The sequence below is a fragment of the Rhinoderma darwinii genome, chromosome 4, assembly GCF_050947455.1.
Source record: "Rhinoderma darwinii isolate aRhiDar2 chromosome 4, aRhiDar2.hap1, whole genome shotgun sequence".
NCBI lineage: Eukaryota > Metazoa > Chordata > Amphibia > Anura > Rhinodermatidae > Rhinoderma > Rhinoderma darwinii.
In genome coordinates, this window is record NC_134690.1 from 155,774,299 (window position 1) to 155,799,824 (window position 25,526).

At 40.6% G+C, this 25,526-nt stretch overlaps 1 protein-coding gene across 1 annotated transcript in view; it reads left to right on the top strand.

Moving 5' to 3' along the window:
• Positions 1-25,526, top strand: part of LOC142760897 (putative cation-transporting ATPase 13A4) — an 87,715-nt gene that overhangs the window by 22,601 nt on the left and 39,588 nt on the right. Inside the window, exons 4-12 of the mRNA XM_075864067.1 lie at positions 6,139-6,209; positions 6,600-6,680; positions 11,763-11,832; positions 11,931-12,065; positions 12,958-13,030; positions 20,344-20,475; positions 20,605-20,775; positions 22,975-23,132; positions 24,861-25,049. Coding sequence (XP_075720182.1) covers positions 6,139-6,209; positions 6,600-6,680; positions 11,763-11,832; positions 11,931-12,065; positions 12,958-13,030; positions 20,344-20,475; positions 20,605-20,775; positions 22,975-23,132; positions 24,861-25,049 — 1,080 coding nt within the window. The remainder of the gene's footprint in view (positions 1-6,138; positions 6,210-6,599; positions 6,681-11,762; positions 11,833-11,930; positions 12,066-12,957; positions 13,031-20,343; positions 20,476-20,604; positions 20,776-22,974; positions 23,133-24,860; positions 25,050-25,526) is intronic.

Below are 25,526 nucleotides of genomic sequence, written 5' to 3' on the forward strand. Positions count from 1 at the left end.
CTTCGTTTATAGGTGCAGAAATGTTTGAAGTGAGAAGCTGAACACATCTGAGCTGATAACTGTAGAAATGGTCTGTGGCTGGGAGAAGTCGTCTTGAGTTCTGGACCGGATGGACAAGAAAAGAGAAAAAGAACAAATAGAATCTGCGAGTCACTAAACATAAATGTTTATTCTGCCATACTGTAGTCACTATATGATCTGCAGCGAGATGACAGTTGGTATGATTGTTTTTTTGTGAAGCAGCAACTACCAACATATCCTTACCGTTGTTCGGACCATGCTGGGAGCTGTAGTTTTACGTCACACAAACCTATATGGCAGGGGTTGCACTAAATTCAGCTGTATTTGTGTTGCTGTTGTATTTATGTACTGAGCTTTGTTCTGGTGCTGTATTTATGTATTGAGCAAAGTTCAGGTATTGTATTTATGTACTGATCTTGGTTCTAATGCTGTATTTATGTACAGAGCTTTGTTCTGGTGCTGTATTTATGTACTGAGCTTGGTTCTGGTGCTGTATTTATGTACTGAGCTTGGTTCTGGTGTTGGTTCTGGTGCTATATTTATGTGCTGAGCTTCGTTCTGGTGTTGAATTTATGTACTGAGCTTTGTTCTAGTGCTGTATATATGTACTGAGCTTGGTTCTGGTGCTGAATATATGTACTGAGCTTTGTTCTGGTGCTGTATATATGTACTGAGTTTTGTTCTGGTGCCGTATGTCAGGGCTTGTTTCCGATGCTGTAATGATATAGAATATATTTATAGTAACAAAATTGTAGGGCAGATTTAACCCCTTCCCGACATCCGCCGTATATATACGGCGCATGCCGGGTGGGAGAATATGGAGCGGGCTCACGGGCTGAGACCGCTCCATAGAGCGAGTGTGTTGGCTGTGTCTTACAGCTGACACTTCCGGGTAACGAGCGGGATCCCTTTCGAGCGCGATCACGATTGTTTAACCCGTTAAATGCCGCTTTCAATAGAGATTGTGCCATTTAAGTTACTAAAAACAGGGGGGCGACCCCCTGTAACGTCCCAACGGCCCCCCCGTGGCGAGATCGGGGGGAAGCGGTTGGTTGGCACGGCTGCCTGGGGGCCTGACTAAGTCCCCGAGGTCCGCCATCTTTGTACTCCTATGATGCTCTGCCTCTGGCAAGGCTTCATAAGAGACTGTCAGAAATGCGATATACTGCAATGCATTAGTATTGCAGTTTATCGTGCAAGCGATCTAACGATCGCTGGTTAAAGTCCCCTAGGGGGACAAGTAAAAAAAATAAAAAATTGTAAAATAAAGTTTTTTTAACAAATAAGAAAAAATGTAAAAATTAAAAGCTAAAAAAAAAAAACCTTTTCCCATTTTCCCTCAAGCACAATGTAAAAAAATGTCAAAGCTAACATAACTGGTATCGACGCGTCCGTAAAATTCTGAACTATTACAATATATCAATATTTAGTCCGCACGGCGAACGACGTAAAAAAAAAATTCAAAACATCAGAATTGCTGTTTTTTGGTCCCTTCTTCTTCCACAAAAAATTAAATAAAAAGTGATCAAAAAGTCTCACGTACACCAAAATGGTGCCAATATAAACTGCAACTCGCCCCACAAAAAATAAGCCCTCACACGGATAAATCGACAGAAAAATAAAAACGTTATGGCTCTCAGAATGTGTGGACAAAACTCAAATTTTATTTTAACAATCAGTTTTTTCCTTGTAAAAGTAGTAAAACATAAAGAAAACAATATAAATTTAGTATCACTGTAATCATATTGACCCGCAGAATGTTAACATGCTGTTTTTACCATACGGTGAACGCTGTAAAAACAAAACCGCCCAAAAGGTTGAGGAATCGCTGTTTTTTTTCCTATTCCACCACACATATATTTTGTTTCCCGTTTCCCACTACATTATATGGTACAAAATAAATCTACAACTTGTCCCGCAAAAAACAAGCCCTCATACGCCAATATTGATGGAAAAATAAAAGAGTTATGACTTTTGGAAGGTGGGGAGGAAAAAACAAAAAAGTGAAAATCCGAAAAATGTCTGCATCCGGAAGGGGTTAATGGAAACATGTCAGGTAGTTTTAACCCCTTGAACCGCCACCATAATACATGACCTGGCAATATTTACAAACATTCCCCTGTATGTTTTTTTCAGATGCAGCAAAATTTATAAAATCAACTTTTAAAATGACGCATGCTATATGCTAATTACTCATCAAAGGGTCGTGGGGCGGTGCCGCTATCCTGAAGGGTCACATGGTCCTGCCTCCAAACCCACCTTTCCGTGCATGATTGACATCTCCCTGGCTGTTATACATCACTACCAGTCTCCTCCAACTTTCTTGGATGCGCCATTGCCTTGTACTACTTAGGCACACACCATGCAGCGAGGTGTATTCTGCCCAGCTGCACCGCGCATGCCAGGTGAGTACAAGTAAATGGCACATCCGCAAGAGTTGGAGGAAGCTGCTATTGATGTAGAACAGCCAGGGGGATGTCAATCAAAATCTGGGGGGCGCCATTTAAATTTTCGCCTCAGGCAGCAGAAAAGCTCGAATCGGCTCTGTATGAGATAGATAGATATGACATAGATAGATATGACATAGATAGAATAGATATGAGATACAAATGTAGCCGTCTTTATCTTGACTTGTTACGCATTAAATACACAGTGGCAAGATCCTTTATCTTCACTTTTTCACTGGCTTTTGTTGTGTCATATAACGCTGCAGCAAGTTATCAAGATAAAGATGGATACATCTGTAGATAGATAGATAGATGGATATTCGATAGATAGGTAGATAGGTATAACATGTGCCGCGAGGGGAGGGTCGTGGTGGTGGGGGGTGCCGCGGCGGTGGGGTACCGCAAGTAGGATGGGCCCCTTTATTCAGCCATGTGGCTGGCCCCTGACGGTAGTACTGCCCTGATCATCATCATTTATAATGTAATTAAAAGTAGACATGCACAAGGGTGAATAGTTTCCTCTGGTGGGCTGAGGATCATCAGTCCAACACTGTATCCAAGTGATTGGGGCCGAGCTGCAGTACCAGACACAGCCCTTAGACATGAGTGGCACTTTTTCTGGGAAAAACACAATTTTTTCTCATTTTAGGCAACACCTTTAAATCTTTGACAATAAAATACAGTTATTTGATAAATACCCCTCCTTATGTGAAGTAACAGAGAATATCTATGTTTTTTGCAACAACAGTAGGGATGTATTATACATGATTTTCCCATCTCAAACATTTATAGCACATCTACAGGATATACCAAAAATGTACGATAGATGCACCTTAGAGCAGTGACAGCAGGACAAGGTAGGACTGGCGTGCGGCAGGAGCCCTCTTTCTACAGATAGGTATGGGTCCAAGTGGTGGGACCTGCATCTGTCGGACATTTATTTAATCTTTATAATTGATCTGTGGAAAGGTGAATCAATCTTTTGCATCACTTTATAATGAAGTACTAAGTATTAAGTGATATGTTAAACACCTGCAAACTTATAATAATATTGCCTTTTTTTATACCCAGCCATGTCCATTCCCTTACTTATAAATGCTCTCTGATAAATTACATGAAATATCGCTAGTGCTGACAAATAGAACCACATAGTCTAGCATTTCACACAGAGGTAGGTACAGTGAAGGAAATAAGTATTTGATCCCTTGCTGATTTTGTAAGTTTGCCCACTGTCAAAGACATGAACAGTCTAGAATTTTTAGGCTAGGTTAATTTTACCAGTGAGAGATAGATTATATTTAAAAAAAAACAGAAAATCACATTGTCAAAATGATATATATTTATTTGCATTGTGCACAGAGAAATAAGTATTTGATCCCCTACCAACCATTAAGAGTTCAGCCTCCTCCAGACCAGTTACACGCTCCAAATCAACTTGGTGCCTGCATTAAAGACAGCTGTCTTAAATGTTCACCTGTATAAAAGACTCCTGTCCACAGACTCAATTAATCAGTCTGACTCTAACCTCTACAACATGGGCAAGACCAAAGAGCTTTCTAAGGATGTCAGGGACAAGATCATAGACCTGCACAAGGCTGGAATGGGCTACAAAACTATAAGTAAGATGCTGGGTGAGAAGGAGACAACTGTTGGTGCAATAGTAAGAAAATGGAAGACCTACAAAATGACTGTCAATCGACATCGATCTGGGGCTCCATGCAAAATCTCACCTCGTGGGGTATCCTTGATCCTGAGGAAGGTGAGAGCTCAGCCGAAAACTACACGGGGGGAACTTGTTAATGATCTCAAGGCAGCTGGGACCACAGTCACCAAGAAAACCATTGGTAACACATTACGCCGTAATGGATTAAAATCCTGCAGTGCCCGCAAGGTCCCCCTGCTCAAGAAGGCACATGTACAGGCCCGTCTGAAGTTTGCAAATGAACATCTGGATGATTCTGAGAGTGATTGGGAGAAGGTGCTGTGGTCAGATGAGACTAAAATTGAGCTCTTTGGCATTAACTCAACTCGCCGTGTTTGGAGGAAGAGAAATGCTGCCTATGACCCAAAGAACACCGTCCCCACTGTCAAGCATGGAGGTAGAAACATTATGTTTTGGGGGTGTTTCTCTGCTAAGGGCACAGGACTACTTCACCGCATCAATGGGAGAATGGATGGAGCCATGTACCGTCAAATCCTGAGTGACAACCTCCTTCCCTCTACCAGGACATTAAAAATGGCTCGTGGCTGGGTCTTCCAGCGTGACAATGACCCGAAACATACAGCCAAGGCAACAAAGGAGTGGCTCAAAAAGAAGCACATTAAGGTCATGGAGTGGCCTAGCCAGTCTCCAGACCTTAATCCCATCGAAAACTTAAGGAGGGAGCTGTAGATCCGAGTTGCCAAGTGACAGCCTCGAAACGTAATGATTTACAGATGATCTGCAAAGAGGAGTGGGCCAAAGTTCCATCTAACATGTGTGCAAACCTCATCATCAACTACAAAAAACGTCTGACTGCTTTGCTTGCCAACAAGGGTTTTGCCACCAAGTATTAAGTCTTGTTTGCCAAAGGGATCAAATACTTATTTCTCTGTGCACAATGCAAATAAATATATATAATTTTGACAATGTGATTTTCAGTTGTTGTTTTTATATAATCTATCTCTCACTGGTAAAATTAACCTAGCCTAAAAATTCTAGACTGTTCATGTCTTTGACAGTGGGCAAACTTACAAAATCAGCAAGGGATCAAATACTTATTGCCTTCACTGTATATGCCAAAAGAATGCAGTAAGACCTGAAAACTTGGCACGAGAAGCGATTGCAACAGAAAACTGCTAAGATGCCAGATATTTTGACCTCATTGACTTGGTACAAACAATAGCAGTGGGATGAAAGCTCATATTATCTCTGAGAACATTCTGCGAAGTATGTTGCAGGAGTATGAGCATGGAGAAATCTAACTAGTTTATACACCAGAAGCACTAAAATCGATACTCCTAACTACGCAATGTGGAAATAACATTCAATGGTACTGAACTTAACCAGAATTCAGATTCACATCCAGGAAAGCGAAGACAAAACACACATACCCAACTGAACATTTAATAATACCAGTTCATTGATTTAACAAAGATACCATATCATAGTACCTGTGTGCAGTTTTGCAAGGCTCTCTGAAGTCCTATAAAGAGAAATGCAGTACACGTTCTTGAAATAGTAAAGCCACTCCAAAACCAATTCAATGACCATGTCTGGAAAAAAAAACGCAGCACAAGTTCTTGAAATAGTAAAGCAAAGAGAAGCCTTTTATTTCACCTTAACATAGCGACATTTAGACTCAAGAATATTTGTGTTGGAGTGTCTACAGCTTGACACCGGCTTGCACCAAATTTGTATACTATGAAAACTTCCTTTCCTATGGTTTTGGGATTTATGATGTGCTGCTGATCTTTACATTTTTTTAATGTATTTTTTATAGTATAGAAATTAAGCCATGGGCTTCATGTCTATACCATTAGCTTTTTGCCTCCTAGTGAATTGGAAGATTAGATTTGAGTAAATATTAGCTTAGCTCTCAAGCAATGCAACAAGAACAGTTTGAGATCTAGTTTATTCTCACTTTCATTTACCTTCAATTTTATGATAAAGACACATTTGCCTTTACAGGTAAAATTCTTACGGGTACAGAAACTTCGATATGTCTGGGATCATTCTAAAAAGAAATTTGAGAAAATTGGGTACGTGTGACGGTCTAAAATGTTTCGGTAGTATAATTTAATCGATTATTATTATTAAGATAATTGGTTTAGTAGTGTTAATCTTATACTATATTTAGTTACAGTGATGTTTTAATTTTGGGATGATAAAAAATAGAATTCCCGACCACATAGAAATCATGGCTTTATCTTTCATTCTCTAAATTCAGTCCATAGGTAGCCTTATCTTTTGGTTTGTTTGCAGCCATATTGCCTCAATTTTGGAAATACTATATTTTCTTTCCATAAAATATTATTATTCTAGGCAAGCAGGGACTTTTTATAGATATTTATAAGGCAATAATATAAAAATAAATGCACAGTCTATTTTTCTATCTATCTTTTCTGCATACAATATTATTGAAATTCTAGAACTTTGGAGGAAGAACACTCTTGTAATAGCATACATACAAAATATGGATCTGGTCTGAAAAAAGAAGAACAAGATATCAGGTACTGTAAGAAGTACTTTAATGCTTGAGGCTCTAACAAACAACAATTCAACATCTCACATGGTAATGTATTAATTTTACGTCCTGAACAATATTCTTTCAAATATATAAAATGGCAGTTTGCTATGCAGTTATCTGAAATGTTAACGGCTATATCAAATACTATTTGCTCAAACTACTAATTTGTTATTACCAATTAATTAATAATATTAAGCTGAACATAACTTTATATTATTATAAGGCTAGAAGAATCTAAACCCTGGAACACAGAATCTGTGCAAATTTTACAAGCTTTCAATGTAAGTCTAAGATTCCGGATTAACACGAACCTAAGGCCTCATGCACACGAACGTGCTTTTGCGGCCGCAATTCCCCCGAAAATCCATGGGAGAATTGCGGCCCCATTCATTCCTATGTGGCCATGCACACGACCGTGGTTTCCACGGTCCGTGCATGGCCCAGGAGCCCGCACTGCAGAAAGAACGGGCATGTCTTATTACGTCCGTCTTCTGCGGTCCCGGCTTATTGAAAATAATAGCCGCAGCCATGTGCATAGCCCGCGATTTGCGGACGGCTCGCGGCTGACAGTCCGCTGCCGGCCGACCCGAAAATCACGGCCGTGCACATGGCTACGGTCGTGTGCATGAGGCCTAAATACGAAAATAAGATAAGGTGTTTCGGAATGGCATAGCCCAGTAATTTCAAAGTGATATGAATCACAGGATTGCTCTTAAAAACATCATTTGAATAGAGTACGTTTTGGAGACGTACTGGCTTCATCTGGTCTAGGACTGCAAAATGCATAGTCTTGTTAAATACATTTTAAAAGAATGATCCTGTGACTCACATGACTTATTACTGGGCAACACTATCCTGACATAATGTATCTTCTTCGTGCATTTATATTTTACCGGATATTAGGGCCCACTGGCAATGTTCCCTCTAAGTCTTAGCAGCTCCTGAGCAGAGCAGTTAGGGAGCAGGGAAAGTCTCCATCAATGGTGGGCGATCTGATGACCAAAAGTAATACCCCAATAAAACGCTAATATAGCTAACTAAATAAGAGAAGAAGAAAATATATTTTAAATTAGTTTTAATTACTTTTTTAAATACTATAATATTACTAGTTAATTAGTCATAAACACCAATTATAGGCATCAATGAAAGAATCCCTCATTACCCCACTGCCCTTATAGATAGCGCCACACAGACCCCCTGTAGATAGCAGCACACAGACCCCCTGTAGATAGCAGCACACAGACCCCCTGTAGATAGCACCACACAGCCAACCCTGTAGATTGCTCCACACAGTCCCCTGTAGATTGCTCCACACAGTCCCCTGTAGATTGCTCCACACAGTCCCCTGTAGATTGCTCCACACAGTCCCCTGTAGATTGCTCCACACAGTCCCCTGTAGATTTCTCCACACAGACCCCTGTAGATTGCGCCACACAGCACCCCTGTGGATAGCGCCGCACAGACCCCTGTAGATCGCGCCGCACAGACCCCTGTAGATCGCGCCACACAGCTCCCCTGTAGATAGCGTCACACAGACCCCCTGTAGATAGTGCCACACAGCCCCCTGTAAATAGCGCCACACACCCCTATAAATATCGCCACACAGCCCCCCTGTAGATAGCGCCACACAGACCCCCTGTAGATAGCGCCTCACAGCGCCCATGTAGATAGCGCCACACAGACCCCCTTTAGATAGTGCTACACCCCCTCCCTATAGAAACTGCCACACACAGACCCCCTGTAGATAGCGCCACACAGACCCCCTGTAAATAGCGCCACACAGACCCCTGTAGATCGTGCCACACAGCGCCCCTGTAGATAGCACCACACAGACCCCCTGTAGATAGTGCCACACACCCTATAAATAGCGCTACACAGCCCCCCTGTAGATAGCGCCACACAGACCCCCTGTAGATAGCGCCTCACAGTGCCCATGTAGATAGCGCCACAGACCCCCTGTAGATAGCCCTACACCCCCTCCCTATAGATACGGCCACACACAGCCCCCTGTAGATATTTCCACACAGCCCCCTGTAGATATTTCCACACAGCCCCCATGTAGATATTTCCACACAGCCCCCCTGTAGATATTTCCACACAGCCCCCCTGTAGATATTTCCACACAGCCCCCCTGTAGATATTTCCACACAGCCCTCCTGTAGATATTTCCACACAGCCCCCTGTAGATATTTCCACACAGCCCCCCTGTAGATATTTCCACACAGCCCCCCTGTAGATATTTCCACACAGCCCCCCTGTAGATATTTCCACACAGCCCCCCTGTAGATAGCACCACACAGACCCCCTGTAGATAGTGCCACACAGACCCCCTGTAGATAATGCCACACCCCCGCCTGTAGATAGCATCACACACAGACCCGTGTAGATAGCGCCAAACACAGCTCCCATGTAGATAGCATCACACATCCCCCTGTAGACAGTGCCGCACAACACCCTTGTAGATAGTGCCATGCAGAGGCCCCTGTAGAAAGCACCATGCAGCACCCCTGTAGGTAATGTAATACAGAGCCCCCTTGTATATACTGCCACATCAATCCCCCTCCCCTTGTTTAGACTGCCACACAGCAACCGCCCTCCCCTTGTATATAGTGCTACACTGCAATCCCCCCTGTATATACTACCACTCAGCAATCCCCTTATCCCCTTGTATATACTGCTACACAGCAATCCCCCTTCCCCTTGTATATACTGCCACACAGCAATCCCCCCTGTATATACTGCCACACAGCTCCCCTCTCCCCCTGTATATACTGCCACACAGCAATCCCCCCTGTATATACTGCCACACAGCAATCCCCCTCCCGTTGTATATACTGCCACACAGAAATCCCCCCTCCCCTTGTATATACTGTCACACAGCAATCCCCCCTCCCCTTGTATATAGTGCTACACAGTAATCCCCCCTCCCCTTGTATATGGTGCTACATAGCAATCCCCCCTCCCCTTGTATATACTGCCACACAGCAATCGCCCCTCTGCTTGTATATACTGCCACAAAGCAATCCTGCCTCCCGATGTATATAGTGCTACACTGCCACCCTCTCCCCCTGTATATACTGCCACACAGCAATCCCCCCTGTAAACACTGCCACACCGCAATCCCCTCTCCCTTTGTATATACTGCTACACAGCAATCCCCACTCCCCTTGTATATACTGCCACACAGCAATCCCCCCTCCACTTGTATATACTGCCACACAGCAATCACCCTTCTCTTGTATATATTGCCACACAGTAATCCCCCTCCCCTTGTATATACTGTCACACAGCAATCCCCCCTCCCCTTGTACATAGTGCTACACTGCAATCACCCCTCCCCTTGTATATAGTGCTACACTGCAATCCCCCCTCTTGTATATATACTGCCACACAGCAATCCCCCCTCCCCTTGTATATACAGCCACAAATCAATACCCCTCCCCTTATATATACTGCCACACAGCCCCCTGCCCTTGTATATACTGCCCCACAGCAATCCCCCCTCCCCTTGTATATAGTGCTACACTGCAATCCTCCCTGTATATAATGCCACACAGCAATCTCCTCTCCCCCTGTATATACTGCCACAAAGCAATTCCCCCTGTATATACTGCCACACAGCAATTCCCTCTCCCCCTGTATAGTGCTACACAGCCCCCCTTCCCCTTGTATATAGTTCTATATATCAATTCCCCCCGCCCTGTATATTGCCACACAGCCCCCTAAAAAAAAAATATTCTACTCAACCTGCCCCGCTCCCGCGACTGACGAAGTGCTGCACTGCCACTTGGGCAAGACGCATAAGCAAACTGGCATGATGATGTGACGTTATCACGCCGGCCTTCACAGGGAGTCTTCCCAGCACCTTATAGGATGCAGGCCTGACGTGGCTTGCAGCCTATAGTATTCATTTGTATCTGCGTCCTGAGTACGTACATTAAAGTGAATCTGGCTGTTGCTAGCACCGTAGCCCCCTCCGGTGCAAGCGATGCCACTTCAACCACCCGCCGCCCCTGAGTGTGCGCGGGCTTTAAACTTTAGTAAGCGGGCGGACAGTGGAGGGATCGCAGCCGCGCACCTTATAGGGAACACTGCCCATTGGTTTATAAGTCAAACATACGGTAGTAGCAGCATAGCCACGCCTCTACTATAAGCTGACAATGGAGTTGTGCCCATCCATAGCACAACTCTGTAAGGTGAGCAGAACAGTGGCTTTTTATCTACATTGTTTTTTTTCTCTTTATGACACTTTCTTACGCTTCTTTACTATTCAGCATACATTTTTCCTCTTGGAAGGTACTAATTCCCCTTGCGCCAATGATCCATGAAAAAAGTATGCAAAACTGCTCTCCTTCTAAAAGTAGAAATCTGTCTATATAGTGCCATCTATAGGTGACAACCCTGTAAGTCAATGTCTGTCCCTTTAAAGCCTAGGTTGGCAACCAGTAGATTGAGGTCTACTGGTAGATCTTTGACTAGTCCTGACTAGATCACGGATACCTTATTTAAACTATGTGGGCACATCAGTCCACAAGTTTTGGACTAAAGCAGTAGTAATTGTTTCCACAGGAAGCCTCTGTTTTTGTTTTACATTCTTTCCTTCTCTACTCAAACAAATTAGTTTTTTTGGTGAAAACATGCTGTGTTTCTACTCCATTTAAAATAAATAAAAAATAAGAAAAGATTTGCTGATTTACAATGATAGGAACATGTATGTTTATGAAAAATCAAAATCATTATGTGAAAATAGCAGCCTGTATACTGTATACATCATAAACAGGGTCGCTTCTTTACTGTGAATTTTTTTTACTGAAGACCTTGGGACCGTCTATATTATTACAGTAGATCTCTGCCTCACCAAGGTTGCCTACTCCAACTTTGAAACATGACTTTAGAAAGACATGGCACTAAACAGACAGTTTTCTTCCTTCTGGAGGAGCGCTATTTTGCATAGCATAGATTGTTAAATGGAAGATAATGTTTTTTTTAGCCTCTTTGGAAAAGAATGGGTTGATTAAATTCATAGCTTAATACATTTCATTAAAAAAAAAAATCATTCTTATAGGAGACTAGTATGTGGACATAACACTATTGAAGTTGAAGTGGCTCCGCTTTGGAAATTATTGATAAACAAAGTATGTATACATAAATGGTCCTTGGGATTTAATTTTAAAGACTGAAGAGTTACAGAAATGAATAAGGGCAATGATGGTATTATTTCTTTCATACACAGGTGTTAAATCTATTTTATGTGTACCAATTCTTCACTGTAGTCCTGTGGCTGGCTGAAGGGTACCTGGGCTATGCCATTGCCATCCTCCTCTTGTGTTTTTGTACGATCACCTTATCGCTCATGGAACTAAGACAGGTATACTGATTAGGAAAGTAACACTGTTTATTTTATAATAGAAAAAGAGAAACAATAGAAGACACAATATCAATTTAGGTTTTTGGAAGGAGGCAGGGCAGCACGGTGGCCCATGATCAGTTTAAATCTGATCACGGGCAATATCTGCATGGAATTTATATGTTCTGTTTGTGTTGTGTTTTCTATGGTTACTAGTTTCCTCCAGTGGGCTATGGCCTCATGTACATGTTTGTATTATGGCGCCGGTTTTTACAGAGCCTTTATACAGCGGTCATGGAGAGACATGTATACTGTATCACCACATGCCTAAAATTTTACGTTTACAGAAGACTTTAGTTCATAAAGAAAGCAGAAAGGAAAAGATCTGGAACCAGCGCTTTGTAAGTTGCCCATGGGGTTGGTTGCAAAACAGTTAGCCTACGCGTTTCAAACTTATGCCACGTCCTTACTCATGGCCTGTTGTATGCTATACTAAGCACCATGCACTTATATCCAGTAACTATCCTCAAATGGATAGTTCGTTCGTAAAAAAAAACTATGGAAAAAAATTGTCACATGCTCCGTCGGATTAGGTCTGTATGGAGATCATTCCTGTAAAATCATTCATTCTAGGGGAGAATATCTCCATATATGTGGAGTCTGAGGGTGCCTGTACAGCAGGGATCTGTATTAAGGAGCTGTACGGTTAGGTATAGGGTCACAGAGACTGATGTGAGTGATGTCACTGGGGAATATCTTGGTGCTATATATGTAATAATAAATAATTAAATATATATATATATATATATATATATATATATATATATAGACACACACACACACACACACACACACACACACACTCACTAGAATTGTGACCTTGACCTGTATTTTTTGTGTTTTTACTTAATAGCAATCTAAAAAACTCCACAATTTGGTCAAAGCTCACAATACCATGAAGGTGAATGTATGCCGGAGAGATGAAGGTAAGATTGCTTGGCAATTTTTTAACTATATGCGTACAATCTTATAGTCATATGAGAGGCAAAATATATATGTTTTCTTATTTTAAAGCAAATTTATACAAATGTGTGTTCATCTTTATCAATCCAGATTGCAATATAAATGTGTGGTTTTATATTCAGACTTCTACAACAAAAATGGCAAGTAGGATCTGACTTGATATGGCATCACCCATAAAAGAGCATTTTATTTAAAAAAACAGCCCTTTCAGGTTTTTGTGATTATACAGATACAATACACTATGTACAGTGAATACACACTTATGCACAATACCTATTTTCTTTTTAAAAAATAACATAATGCTGTGGTATTTATGAGCACACAGGTCTCCAATGTCTAATGGAGGAGTTTTCAGTCTATTTTTTCCATTAAATCGTATGAATGATTTTGGAGGATCCGATCATTTAAATAATATAATAAACATAAAGGGCACATTCACAGGGGCTTGACAGGGTAGCACATAACCTCCATATCCAAATCCATTTCCAAAATCTCTGATTCTTATTTATTTATTTCCGTTACTTATATAGCGCCAACATATTTTGCAGCACTGTACAGATGTCCTCATTTACTGTCCCCATTGGGGCTCACAATCTAAATTCCCTATCGGTATGTTTTTGGGTGTGGGAGGAAACTGGTGTACCCGGAGGAAACCCACGCAAACACGGGGAGAACATACAAACTCCATGCAGATGTTGTCCTTGGTTGGATTTGAACCCAGGACCCCATTCTTGGAACTCATACCACTCTACTTAGAATGGCATGCACTTTTTCATTAACCTGAACTTTATTCAATTAACCCCTTCCCGACATCCGCCGTATATATACGGCGCTGTCGGGAGGTGCTTCCCGCAAAGCGCCGTATAGGTACGGCGCAGTGATGGTGCGGGCTCAGAAGCAGAGCTGGCACCATCACCGCGGGGTGACAGCTGTATTATACAGCTGGCACCCTCCTGTAACTGCCAGTACCGGAGCTATTCTCCGATCCGGCAGATTAACCCCTCAGATGCTGCGCTCAATAGAGCGCAGCATCTGATAGGTTTTCACCCGACCGGCAAATCAGTGATGCAATCGCTGGGTTGCTGTGGCAATCGGACGCCAGAAAATTCCAGAAAATGCGGCGTGTCCTCATAGGCTTGCTGTCAGTGAATAACTGACAGCGCTAATACACTGCACTACGTATGTAGTGCAGTGTATTAGAGTAGCGATCGGGGCATCAGGCCCTCATGTCCCCTAATGGGACAAGTCAAAAAAGTAAAAAAGAGGTAATAAAATGTGGTAAAACAATAAAAACACACACATTTCAAATAAAAATAAAGCTAAACTCACTTTTTTCCCATAGTAAGTCTTTCATTATGGGAAAAACCGTAAAAATTAAAAAAACTATACATAATTGGTATCGCCGTGTCCGTAACGACCCAAACTACAAAACAATTATGTAATTTATCCCGCGCGGTGAATGCTGTAATAAACAAAAAACATGAAAAACAACGCCAGAATCTTTGTTTTTAGGTCACATCTCCTTCCAAAAAATGCTATAAAAAGTGATCAAAAAGTCAAATTTACTCCAAAATAGTACTAATAAAAACGACAATCCGTCCCACAAAAAAATAATCCCTGACACCGCTTTGTGCACGCAAAAATAAAAAAGTTATGGGTCTTAGAATATGGCGACACAGAAAACAAATGATTTTATAAAATAAGTGATTTTATTGTGCAAAAGCCGCAATACATAAAAAAAACCTATACATAATTGGTATCGCCGCGTACGTAACGACCCAAACTACAAAAAAATTATGTTATTTATCCCGCACGGTGAACGCCGTAAAAAAAAACATGAAAAACGGCAGAATCTTTGTTTTTAGGTCACATCTCCTTCCAAAAAATGCTATAAAAAGTGATCAAAAAGTCACATTTACTCCAAAATAGTACTAATAAAAAACGACAATCCGTCCCGCAAAAAATAATCCCTGACACCGCTTTGTGCACTCAAAAATAATAAAGTTATGGGTGTTACAATATGTCGACACAGAAAACAAATGATTTTATAAAATAAGTGATTTTATTGTGCAAAAGCTGCAATACATAAAAAAAAACTATATAAATTTGGTATCGCCGTAATCGTATCGACCCGCAGAATAAAGCTAACATGTAATTTAGGGCGCACTGTGGATGCCGAAAAAAAAACCCAATAAAAAACTATTCCAGAATTGCTTGTTTTTGGTAATTTCCTTTACCAAAAAATGAAATAAAAAGTGATCAAAAAGTCGTATGTGTTCCAAAATGGTACCAATAAAATCTACAGCCCGTCTCGCAAAAAACAAGCCTGCACACCGCTCAATCAACTGAAAAACAAAAAAGTTACGGCACTAGTCATGCGGTGATGAAAAAACATCTCAATGCGCAGGCCGGAGGGGAACATTCCTTCAGTTTCAGGGCCCTAGTATTTAGGAACTAGGAAAGGGAAGGGACATCGCACATCCGCTGGAAGCGAGGGCGCCCGTATTATACCAGCGCAAAACTTTCCCAGTAATATTTCCCAAACTACGAAGGAGAAAAGTCCCCAAAAGGTGCTACAAAAGGGGGATAAGAAAGAAAACCGTTTATCAGTGTGAAACCGGCCTGCGCATAATGGATCGCTTCACAGCGTAACACACATCTATGGACAATTGTATTATTTACCCCATTATTATACCCTCTTATTATGCCCTGATGTACTCCGCACAGATTACATATGCCACCACATTATAAACTGAAACACCAGCAATACCCCAAACAGAACAACTGCCAAGCAAAATCCATGCTCAAAATGGCGGTCTTTCCCTTCTTAGCCCTACAGTGTGCCCAAACAGCAATTTATGGCCACAAGTAAGGCATTACCATACCCGGGAGAACCCGCTTAACAATTTATGGGGTAAGATTCTCTAGGGGCACAACATCTTGTGCGGTGAATGGGCAGATCAGTGGAGAAATTGCAATTTTCACTTTGCACAATCCACTGCGTATTCATTTCTGAAAAACACCTGTGGAGTCTAAATTCTCACTACACCCTTTGATAAATGCCTTTAGGGGTGTAGTTTCTAAAACGGGGTCACTTTTGTTTGGTACATCTGTGCTTTTGCAAATGCAACATGGCGTCCGCAACCCATTCCAGCAAAATCTACGCTCCAAAATATAAATACTCCTCCTTTTCTTCTGAATGCTCCCATATATGTAAACAGGTGATTATAACCACATATTGGGTGTTACCGTACTTGGGAAAAATTTCTTTACAAATGTTGGGGTGATTTTTCTTCTCTATTCCTTGTAAAAATGAAAAATGTTGATCTAAAACTACATCTTGTTGGGAAAAAAAACTATTTTTCATTTTCATGGCTTAATTCTAATTAATTCAGCAAAAAACCTTTGGGATCAAAATTTTCACTATACCCCTAGATGATTCCTCAGGGGGTGCAGTTTCCCAAATGGAGTCACTTTTGGGGTGTTTCCACTGTACTAGTACTACAGGGGCTCAGCAAATGTGACATGGCGCCCAGAAACCATTCCAAAATCCAAATGGTGCTAATTTCATTCTGAGCCCTACCGTGTGTCCAAACAGATGTTTGTGACCACATGTGGGGTATTGTTTCACTCGGGAAAAGTTGCTTTACTAATTTTATGGTGCTTTTTCTCCTTCAGTCCTTGTGGAAATGAAAAAAAAATACCTAAACCTACATTTAGATTTAAATTTAGATTTTCATTTTTACGGCCTACTTCCAATAAGTTCTGTAAAACACCTGTGGGGTCAAACTGCTCACTGTACCCCTAGATAATTTCCTCATGGGGTGTAGTTTCCAAAATGGGTTCACTTGTTGGGGGTTTCCATTGTTTTGTCCCCTCAGGGGCTTTGCAAATGCGACATGGCCTCCGCAAACCATTCCTGCTAAATTTGAGTTCCAAAAGCCAAATGGCGCTCTTTCCCTTCTCAGCCTCGCCGTGTGTCCAAACAGCCGTTTATTACCACATGTGGGGTATTGTTTTACTCGGGAGAAATTTCTTTACAAATTTTATGGTGCTTTTTCTCCTTTAGTCCTTGTGGAAATGAAAAAAATTAGCTAAACCTACATTTTATTTGAAAAAACGTAGATTTTCATTTTCACAGCCTACTTGCAAAAATGTCTGCAAGAAACCTGTGTTGTCAAAATGCTCACTATACCCCTAGATAATTTCCTCAAGGGGTATAGTTTCCAAAATGGGGTCCCTTGTTGGGGGTTTCCACTGTTTTGTCCCCTCAGGGGCTTTGCAAATGCGACATGGCCTCTGCAAACCATTCCTGCTAAATTTGAGTTCCAAAAGCCAAATGGCGCTCTTTCCCTTCTCAGCCTCGCCGTGTGTCCAAACAGCCATTTATTACCACATGTGGGGTATTGTTTTACTCGGGAGAAATTTTTTACAAATTTTATGGTGCTTTTTCTCCTTTAGTCCTTGTGGAAATGAAAAAAAATTAGCTAAACCTACATTTTATTTGAAAAAATGTAGATTTTCATTTTCATGGCCTAGTTCCAAAAATTTTTGCAAAAAAACTGGCCGGTCAAAATGCTTGCTACACCCCTCGAGTAGTTTCCCAAATGGGGTCACTTTTGGGGGGTTTCCACTGTTTTAGTTCCACAAGACCTGTTCAAAGCTGACATGGTGCCTAAAATATATTCTAATAAAAAGGAGGCCCAAAATCCACCAGGTGCTCCTTTGCTTCTGAGGCCGGTGCTTCAGTCCAGTAGCACACTAAAGCCACATGTGGGATATTTCCTAAAACTGCAGAACCTGGGCAATAAATATTGAGTTGCATTTCTTGTGTAAAACATTCTGTGGTACAAAAAAAATGGATTAAAAATGAATTTCTGGAAAAAAATAATGAACTTTATAAATTTCACCTCTACATTGCCTTAATTCCTGCGCAATGTCTAAAGGGTTAAGAAACTTTCTAAATGCTGTTTTGAATACTTTGAGGGGTGCAGTTTTTAAAATGGGGTGACTTATTGGGGGTTTCTAATATCTAAGGACCTCAAAGCCACTTCACAACTGAACTGGCCCCTGTAAAAATAGCATTTTTAAATTTTCTTGAAAATGTGAGAAATTGCTGCTAAAGTTCGAAGCCTTGTAACGTCCTAGAAAAATAAATTGATGTTCAAAAAACGATGCCAATCTAAAGTAGACATATGGGGGATGTTAGTTATCAACATTTTTGTGTGGTATAACTGCCTGTCTTATAAGCAGATACATTTAAATTGAGAAAAATGCTAATTTTTGCAATTTTTCGCGAAATTTTGGTATTTTTCACAATTAAATACTGAATGTATCGGGCAAATTTTGCCAGTAACATAAAGTCCAATGTGTCACGAGAAAACAATCTCAGGATCGCTTGGATAGGTAAAATCATTCCGGAGTTATTACCACATAAACTGAAACATGTCAGATTTGAAAAATGAGGCTCTGTCAGGAAGGTCAAAAGTGGCCAAAGAGGGAAGGGGTTAATTGGTCAATGGGCAATTTATTAGAATGCTAGAATTACAAAAATACTCTAAATGAATTTAAAATGTATTCAAATTCTTTATGGATGATCTATTATGGGACACGCCTCTTTAACCCCTTCCCGCAAAATTACACATATATACTATATATATATATATATATATAAATAAATATAAATTATATGTAAATATGTTATATGTTGTTGCGGAGGGGAAAAGTATAGAGTGGGCTCAGGGGCTGTGCCTGCTTTATACGCAGTGGGTGTCAACTCTTTATTTTGTGGTCACATTTCAGGAGCCATAACTTCTTTCAACATTGCAGTATGAAGACTTGTTTTTTGCGGGACGAGTTTTATTTTTTAATATTATTATTAAGTGATATCTATATTATACTGTATACATTTTTTAAACTTCAGCATTTTCTTAACTTTTATAACCTCAAAAGAGGAAAAGTGAACTTTTTTCAAATTTTAATAGGTGGATAGTGAAAAAAAAGCAATTGTTTTTTTGGGGGTTTTGTTTTTTTGACGTTCAGATATCGCTATAATTGACGTTTTAACTTTATTTTGCTTGTCACTGTGATTACGGTGATACCAAATTTACATCCTCTTTTTTTAGCTTTTACTACTTTTGCGCAATAAAAAATAATTTGTTTTTGTGTCATATCTTTTTATTTTTCAACGGAGCTGTGTAAACTTTGTACCATTTTGGGGTACATTTATCGCTTTCTATTGCATTTTTTTAAGGTGGAATAAGCAAAAAACAGCAATTCTGGTTTAGATCGTTAGGTTTTTATTTACGATGTTCACCGTGTCGGTTAAATAACATGATAATATTATAATACAAGCATAAGGATAGACGATCAATGTTAGAACCTGAAAATCCTGTTATATAACTATTTTTTAGGTTTATTTTTGTCTTAAACAGTGTTCAGGCTTCAAATAAGTGCAAGAATAGGAAAAGAAAGCAAGACATATTGGGGGGGGGGGGGTAATTTATTAACCTTTCTAAGCCTTTTTGCACCACCCTCACCACCTTTTGTGGAAAGAGGCGTGGTTTAGGGAAAAGGGGGTCTCGCCACTGCGGCCCAATAAATGTAATATAATTTACACAAGAAAAGCTCCTACAGTAGTTGGTGTAGATTTCACTCTATGGGGCGTAGCAAAGTAGAAGTCCATACTGGGCTCCTAACTTGCCCTCCTCGATTAGACTACCCCCACATTGGACATTAAACATTTTTCAAAAATATTAATATAAAAAAGGTATACACACCTCTCCACTGCCCTTCTCCCCTCCCGCTACTACATCAGTCCAGTGCTGCTCATACAACGTAATGACGCCAGGCTGTGTCAGGACGTTGCATGCAACGCAGCATTGATGATGTTGAAGTGCTGGGTCGCCTATAAGGTCCTGATGTTGCTCGGTGTCATGATCTTGTACAAATGGAGCTGCAATAATGAAGGAACCAAAAAGCAGCAGAGGAGTGTTGAATTGAATATGTGGGATTTTTATTTAATGTATTATATTATGTGGGGGAATGTACAGCGTACGGCTGTTGTCTTTGCGCCACAATTGTGGCGTATGGCTCTGCCAAAAGATGTGACACATTTGTTAAGAGGCTTTTGCCTCTTAATAAATGTGTTGGTGTTTACTGCAACTTTTCTTACTATTTATGAAACGCCTGTCTTAATAAATTCCCCCCATTGTTTTTAAAGCAAAAAAACTTAGGTCAAGATTACGACTAATACAATATCTCTGTTTACTTGCAGACTGTGATCAAATTGAGTCTCGTCATTTAGTTCCAGGGGATATTATTGTTTTATCGGGCAAAAATTTTTTCATGTCATGTGATGCCATTTTGATCAATGGAACTTGTATTGTCAACGAGGGAATGCTAACAGGTAGGTGAGAGCCCAGAACACTAGCATTGACTGTAAACAAGCATACATTAATTTCCTTGTGATGATCTCACACTATTCAGACTGTCTGCCAAACTCCTTACATAATATATATTTTCTGGGTTCAATTAGGTGAGTGTATACCTGTGACAAAAACACAGCTACCACATGGAGATGACACAATGCCATGGAAACAGTACAGTGGTGAAGATTATAAGCGCCATGTCTTGTTCTGTGGTACTGAAGTAATAAGAACTGAATCCACTGCACAAGGACAAGCTAGAGCTGTAGTCCTAAGGACGGGTGAGTGTAACTACAGGTAAACTGCCTCCTTCAGAAATTTCCTCTGTACAGAGCTGGTCAGGAAGGACCTCCTTGTATTACCAACCGTGTGGTTCCTCGGTATATATACACTGAATGGTCATTTTATTAGAGACACTCATCTTGTTGTGCTTTGGACCTTCTTTGGCCATCAGATCCGCAGAAATATGTCATGGCATAGATTTAATAGATGTTGACATTTTCCTGCAGGAATATTGGCTCATGCGGACAGGATATATTTTTGCAGTTGCTGCTAAAGTGTTTTTCTGCCATAGGGTAAACAGTTGGCATGAAGGTATGAACAATGCTTAAGTAAGCCCAACTGATCAAACATCCATCCACAAGTATCAGAGCACCCAGGGTGTGGCAGGAAAACATTCTCAACACCATCACTCCACGAGCCGAAATTGTGGACACCTGACAGGAAGGGTTCATTGATTCATGCTGCTTTTGCCAAATTCTCACCTTCCCATCAACATGGTGCATCAGAAATCTGGATTCATTTGACCAGGCAATGTTTTTCCACTGGTCAGTGATTAACCCCTTAATGACCGCCGATACGTCTTTTTACGGCGGTCATTAGTGGGCTTTATTCTAGAGCGCCGCCAAACTACGTCGCTGCATTAGAATAAAGTAAACAGAGCAGGGAGCCGTGAAATCTCCCTGCTCTCAGCTGCCAGAAGCAGCTGAGGGCTGGGGGCGTCCCTGCTCTGCCGGGTGAGATCGATATTAGTATCGATCTCACCCGTTTAACCCTTCAGATGCGGTGCACAATAGCGAGCACCGCATCTGAATGGTTTTGCAGAGAGGGAGGGAGCTCCCTCTCATCTCACTGACACCCGGCGATAAAATCGCCGAGTGTCTGTGTCTTCTATGGCAGCCGGGGGTCTAATAAAGACCCCCAGGTCTGCCTGCAGCGAATGCCTGCTAGATCATGCCGCAGGCATGACCTAGCAGATGCCTGTCCGTTTTAAACGGACAGGCAGTAATACACTGCAATACAAAAGTATTGCAGTGTATTATAATAGCGATCGGAGGATAGGGAAGTCCCCTAGTGGGACTAGTAAAAAAGTAAAAAAAAGTTTAATAAAGTTAATTAAAAAAAAAGTGAAAAAAAAAAAAATGAAAAACCCAGCTTTTCCCCTTACAAAATGCTTTACTATTAAAAAAAACTACAATAAAGCAAAAAAGTTACACATATTTGGTATCGCCGCGTCCGTAACGACCCCGACTATAAAGCTGTTACATTATTTAACCCGCACGGTGAACGTCGTAAAAAATAAAATAAAAAACGATGGAAAAATTGCTGTTTTCTGTTAATCCTGACTTAAAAAAAATGTGATAGAAAGTGATCAAAAAGTCGCATCTACTGTCAAATGGTACCAATAAAAACTGCAAGTCGTCCCGCAAAAAACAAGACCTTATACAGCTATGCCGACGCAAAAATAAAAAAGTTACAGCTCTTCGAATGTGACAATGGAAAAATGTAAAAAATCGCTTGGACATTAGGGCCCAGAATGCCAGCAGGGGGAAGGGGTTAAATGTTTGTAATTTTTTTTTTTCTTTTTCTCATTGGAGTTCTGCCTTTCTGTTTCCCTTAGAATACAATGTCACTAGAAATTGTTATCTGCTATTATAGCCTATCCAGGCTAAGGAACAATGACACATTAGTTGGAGCAGTAGAGTTGTATTCGGCTGCAATTTCCTTGGCTGTGCACCGCCTGGTATTTAGATCCATTCTTGACCTCCTCCTCTGACTTATTTGTCAACAAGTTGTTAACCTCCATAAAATCGCTGAATGTTTTTCCTCAATCACACCACTATTATCGGTTTACTTTTGACATTGTTTCATGAGAAAACCCCACTGGGTTGTCAGTTTTTGAAATACTGGCCCGGCTAGTCTAGCAGGGATGACCATTCCTCGTTCAAAGTCTCTCAGATCGCTAAATTTTCCAAATCTCATGTGGATTCACACTGAAACTGATCCATGGAAAACTTTCTCACTTTATTTTATATTGCACTCCGGGGTCACATGTCTAACAAAATGGCCATTCAGTGTAGATTCACCATACTGATTAGTGCAGAAAATAAAATGCAACTATCAGAATTAATTCTGTATTTAGTTATTCAGTGCATTGCCCATCAATTTAATTTTTTTTTCTCTTGATTTATTCCTCTTAGGTTTCAATACAACTAAAGGAGATATGGTGCGGTCCATATTGTATCCAAAACCCTTAAACTTTAAGCTGCACAGAGATGTTAAATGGTTTTTCATATTTTTGGGATTTCTAGCCGTTGTTGGCATTGTATATGCAGTGATCATATTTGTACAGAGAAAGGTATTACACATGAAAATATCATTAGTTTGATTGTAATTAAAGGGGAACTCTACTCAAAACGATTTTCTGATACGTCTAGAGAGTAAGGCTGGGTTCACACGACCTATTTTCAGACGTAAACGAGGCGTATTATGCCTCGTTTTACGTCTGAAAATAGGGCTACAATACGTCGGCAAACATCTGCCCATTCATTTGAATGGGTTTGCTGACGTACTGTGCAGATGACCTGTAATTTACGCGTCGTCGTTTGACAGCTGTCAAACGACGACGCGTAAATTGACTGCCTCGGCAAAGAAGTGCAGGGCACTTCTTTGTCACGTAATTTGAGCTGTTCTTCATTGAACTCAATGAAGCACAGCTCAAGATTTACGAGCGTCTCAGAGCGTCTCAGACGCCTCGTAAATTACGAGGAGGAGCATTTACGTGTGAAACGATGCAGCTGTTAACAGTCTGTCTTTTCACACGTAAATGCCTCTCATCGTGTGAACATACCCTAAGCAAACACCTTTGGTAATGACGTAACTTTCTAAGTGAATGGCCTTTCAAACCAATGGCAGTTTATTTAGACTGTTGTGTCAAATTTTTAGTATAGAGCCCTTTAAATTCTGAAGTTTGTGAAGTACCAAGATTTATTGAGAAGCTTAGCATGGCTTTACTTCAAAAAACTCAATTTAGCATTCCTCCAACCCATAATTAAATTTTCTATTCTTGGAAATTAAGGGGGGTGGGACACATTTTTTTGTTATGTAAACCTGCCTAGCATTGCATCTAAGGACAGTAGAGAAAAGGTGCTATTATTAGGGTCTGTTCACATCAGTGTTGGCTTTCTGTTCCGGTGTTCCATCGGAGGTTTCCGTCGGATGAACCCCGCAACGGAAAGTGAAACTGAAACCACAGCTTCCGTTTCAGTCACCATTGATATCAATGGTGACAGAAACATCGCTAATGGTTTCCGTTCGTCACCATTCCGTCAGGTTTCCGTTTTAATGACAGAATCAATAGCGGAGTTGACTGCGCTATTGATTCCGTCGGAAAAACGGAAACCTGCCGGAATGGAGACGAACGGAAACCATCAGCAATGTTTCCGTCACCATTGATATCAATGGTGACTGAAAAGTAAGCTGTGGTTTCAGTTTCACTTTCCGTTGCGGGGTTCACCCGACGGAAATCTCAGACGGAACCCCGGAACGGAAAGCGAACGGTGATGGGAACAGGCACTTATTAATATACAGTTCTTAACAGTAAGTTAAATCCAGCTGTTAGTCCTTTGTTTTTGTTCCCTTTTAGGGTATGTTCACACACTCAAGTAAAAACGGCTGAAAATTACAGAGCCATTTTCAGAGAAAACAGCTTCTAATTTTCAGCCGTTTTTGAAGCGTTTGAGGTGTTTTTTGGAGCCGTTTTTGGAGCTGTTTTTCTATTGACACAATGAAAACCAGCTCCAAAAACGGTTCAAAAAGTGACATGCTCCTTCTTTTTACGCAGGGTAAAATATGCCCCGTCTGAACAAAACACAGTTTTTCCCATTGAATTCAATGGACAGAGGTTTGTAGGCGTTTAGCGTTTTTCAAGGCGTATTTCGGGGCATATCCTTATTGAGGCAAGTTATTCACAAATATAACCACACAACCCCCTTCTACAGATTGAGGATCTTTTCATTGTAAATCATAAACTCCGTATATGAAGAATTCCAATGGTGTCTACATAAATATATTTTTTTCATAATAGGTTTCAGCTTGGAGAATTATTGTGGAGTCACTTGTTCTTTTGACATCGGCAATTTGTCCAATTATACCTGCTGCTTTAACAGTTGGCATTATATATGCTCAAAGCAGATTGAAGAAAAAGACTATATTTTGCATTAGTCCAGATAGAATCAACATGTGCGGCCAGCTCAACCTTTTCTGTTTCGACAAAGTAAATATATTTACATTTTCTTTTACTCACTCATTTCAAGCCATCACTATATTAACAATATATTATTATTCACTTACTTTCTTACAGTATATTTTTATTCATATATTATCCATCCAACAGCTCTAGGCTGTAATTGCACAGCCATTGAGTGAAATGGTCAGGTCTAGTGATAATATGTCACCTCCAGATACAGATTAACTGTGGCTACAGGGTTTTACCAACATGAACAAGAAGAAAAATATATATTCCCCCTGACGATAAGCTGACCACAGATATAATAAATCAGGATCCTAAGTAGGGTACCCACCTCTGTTGACTCAGAATACCGCAATAGGATATTTGAAATTGGGATTTCTCAACCAGACAACAGTTTTAACTGGTTATCTCTTCTCAGTTCTCTTCCAGTCATGGCAGATTCCAGTGAATATAAACCATTTTTAGATTATAAGTCAATATAATTAAAGATGATCAAAAGAA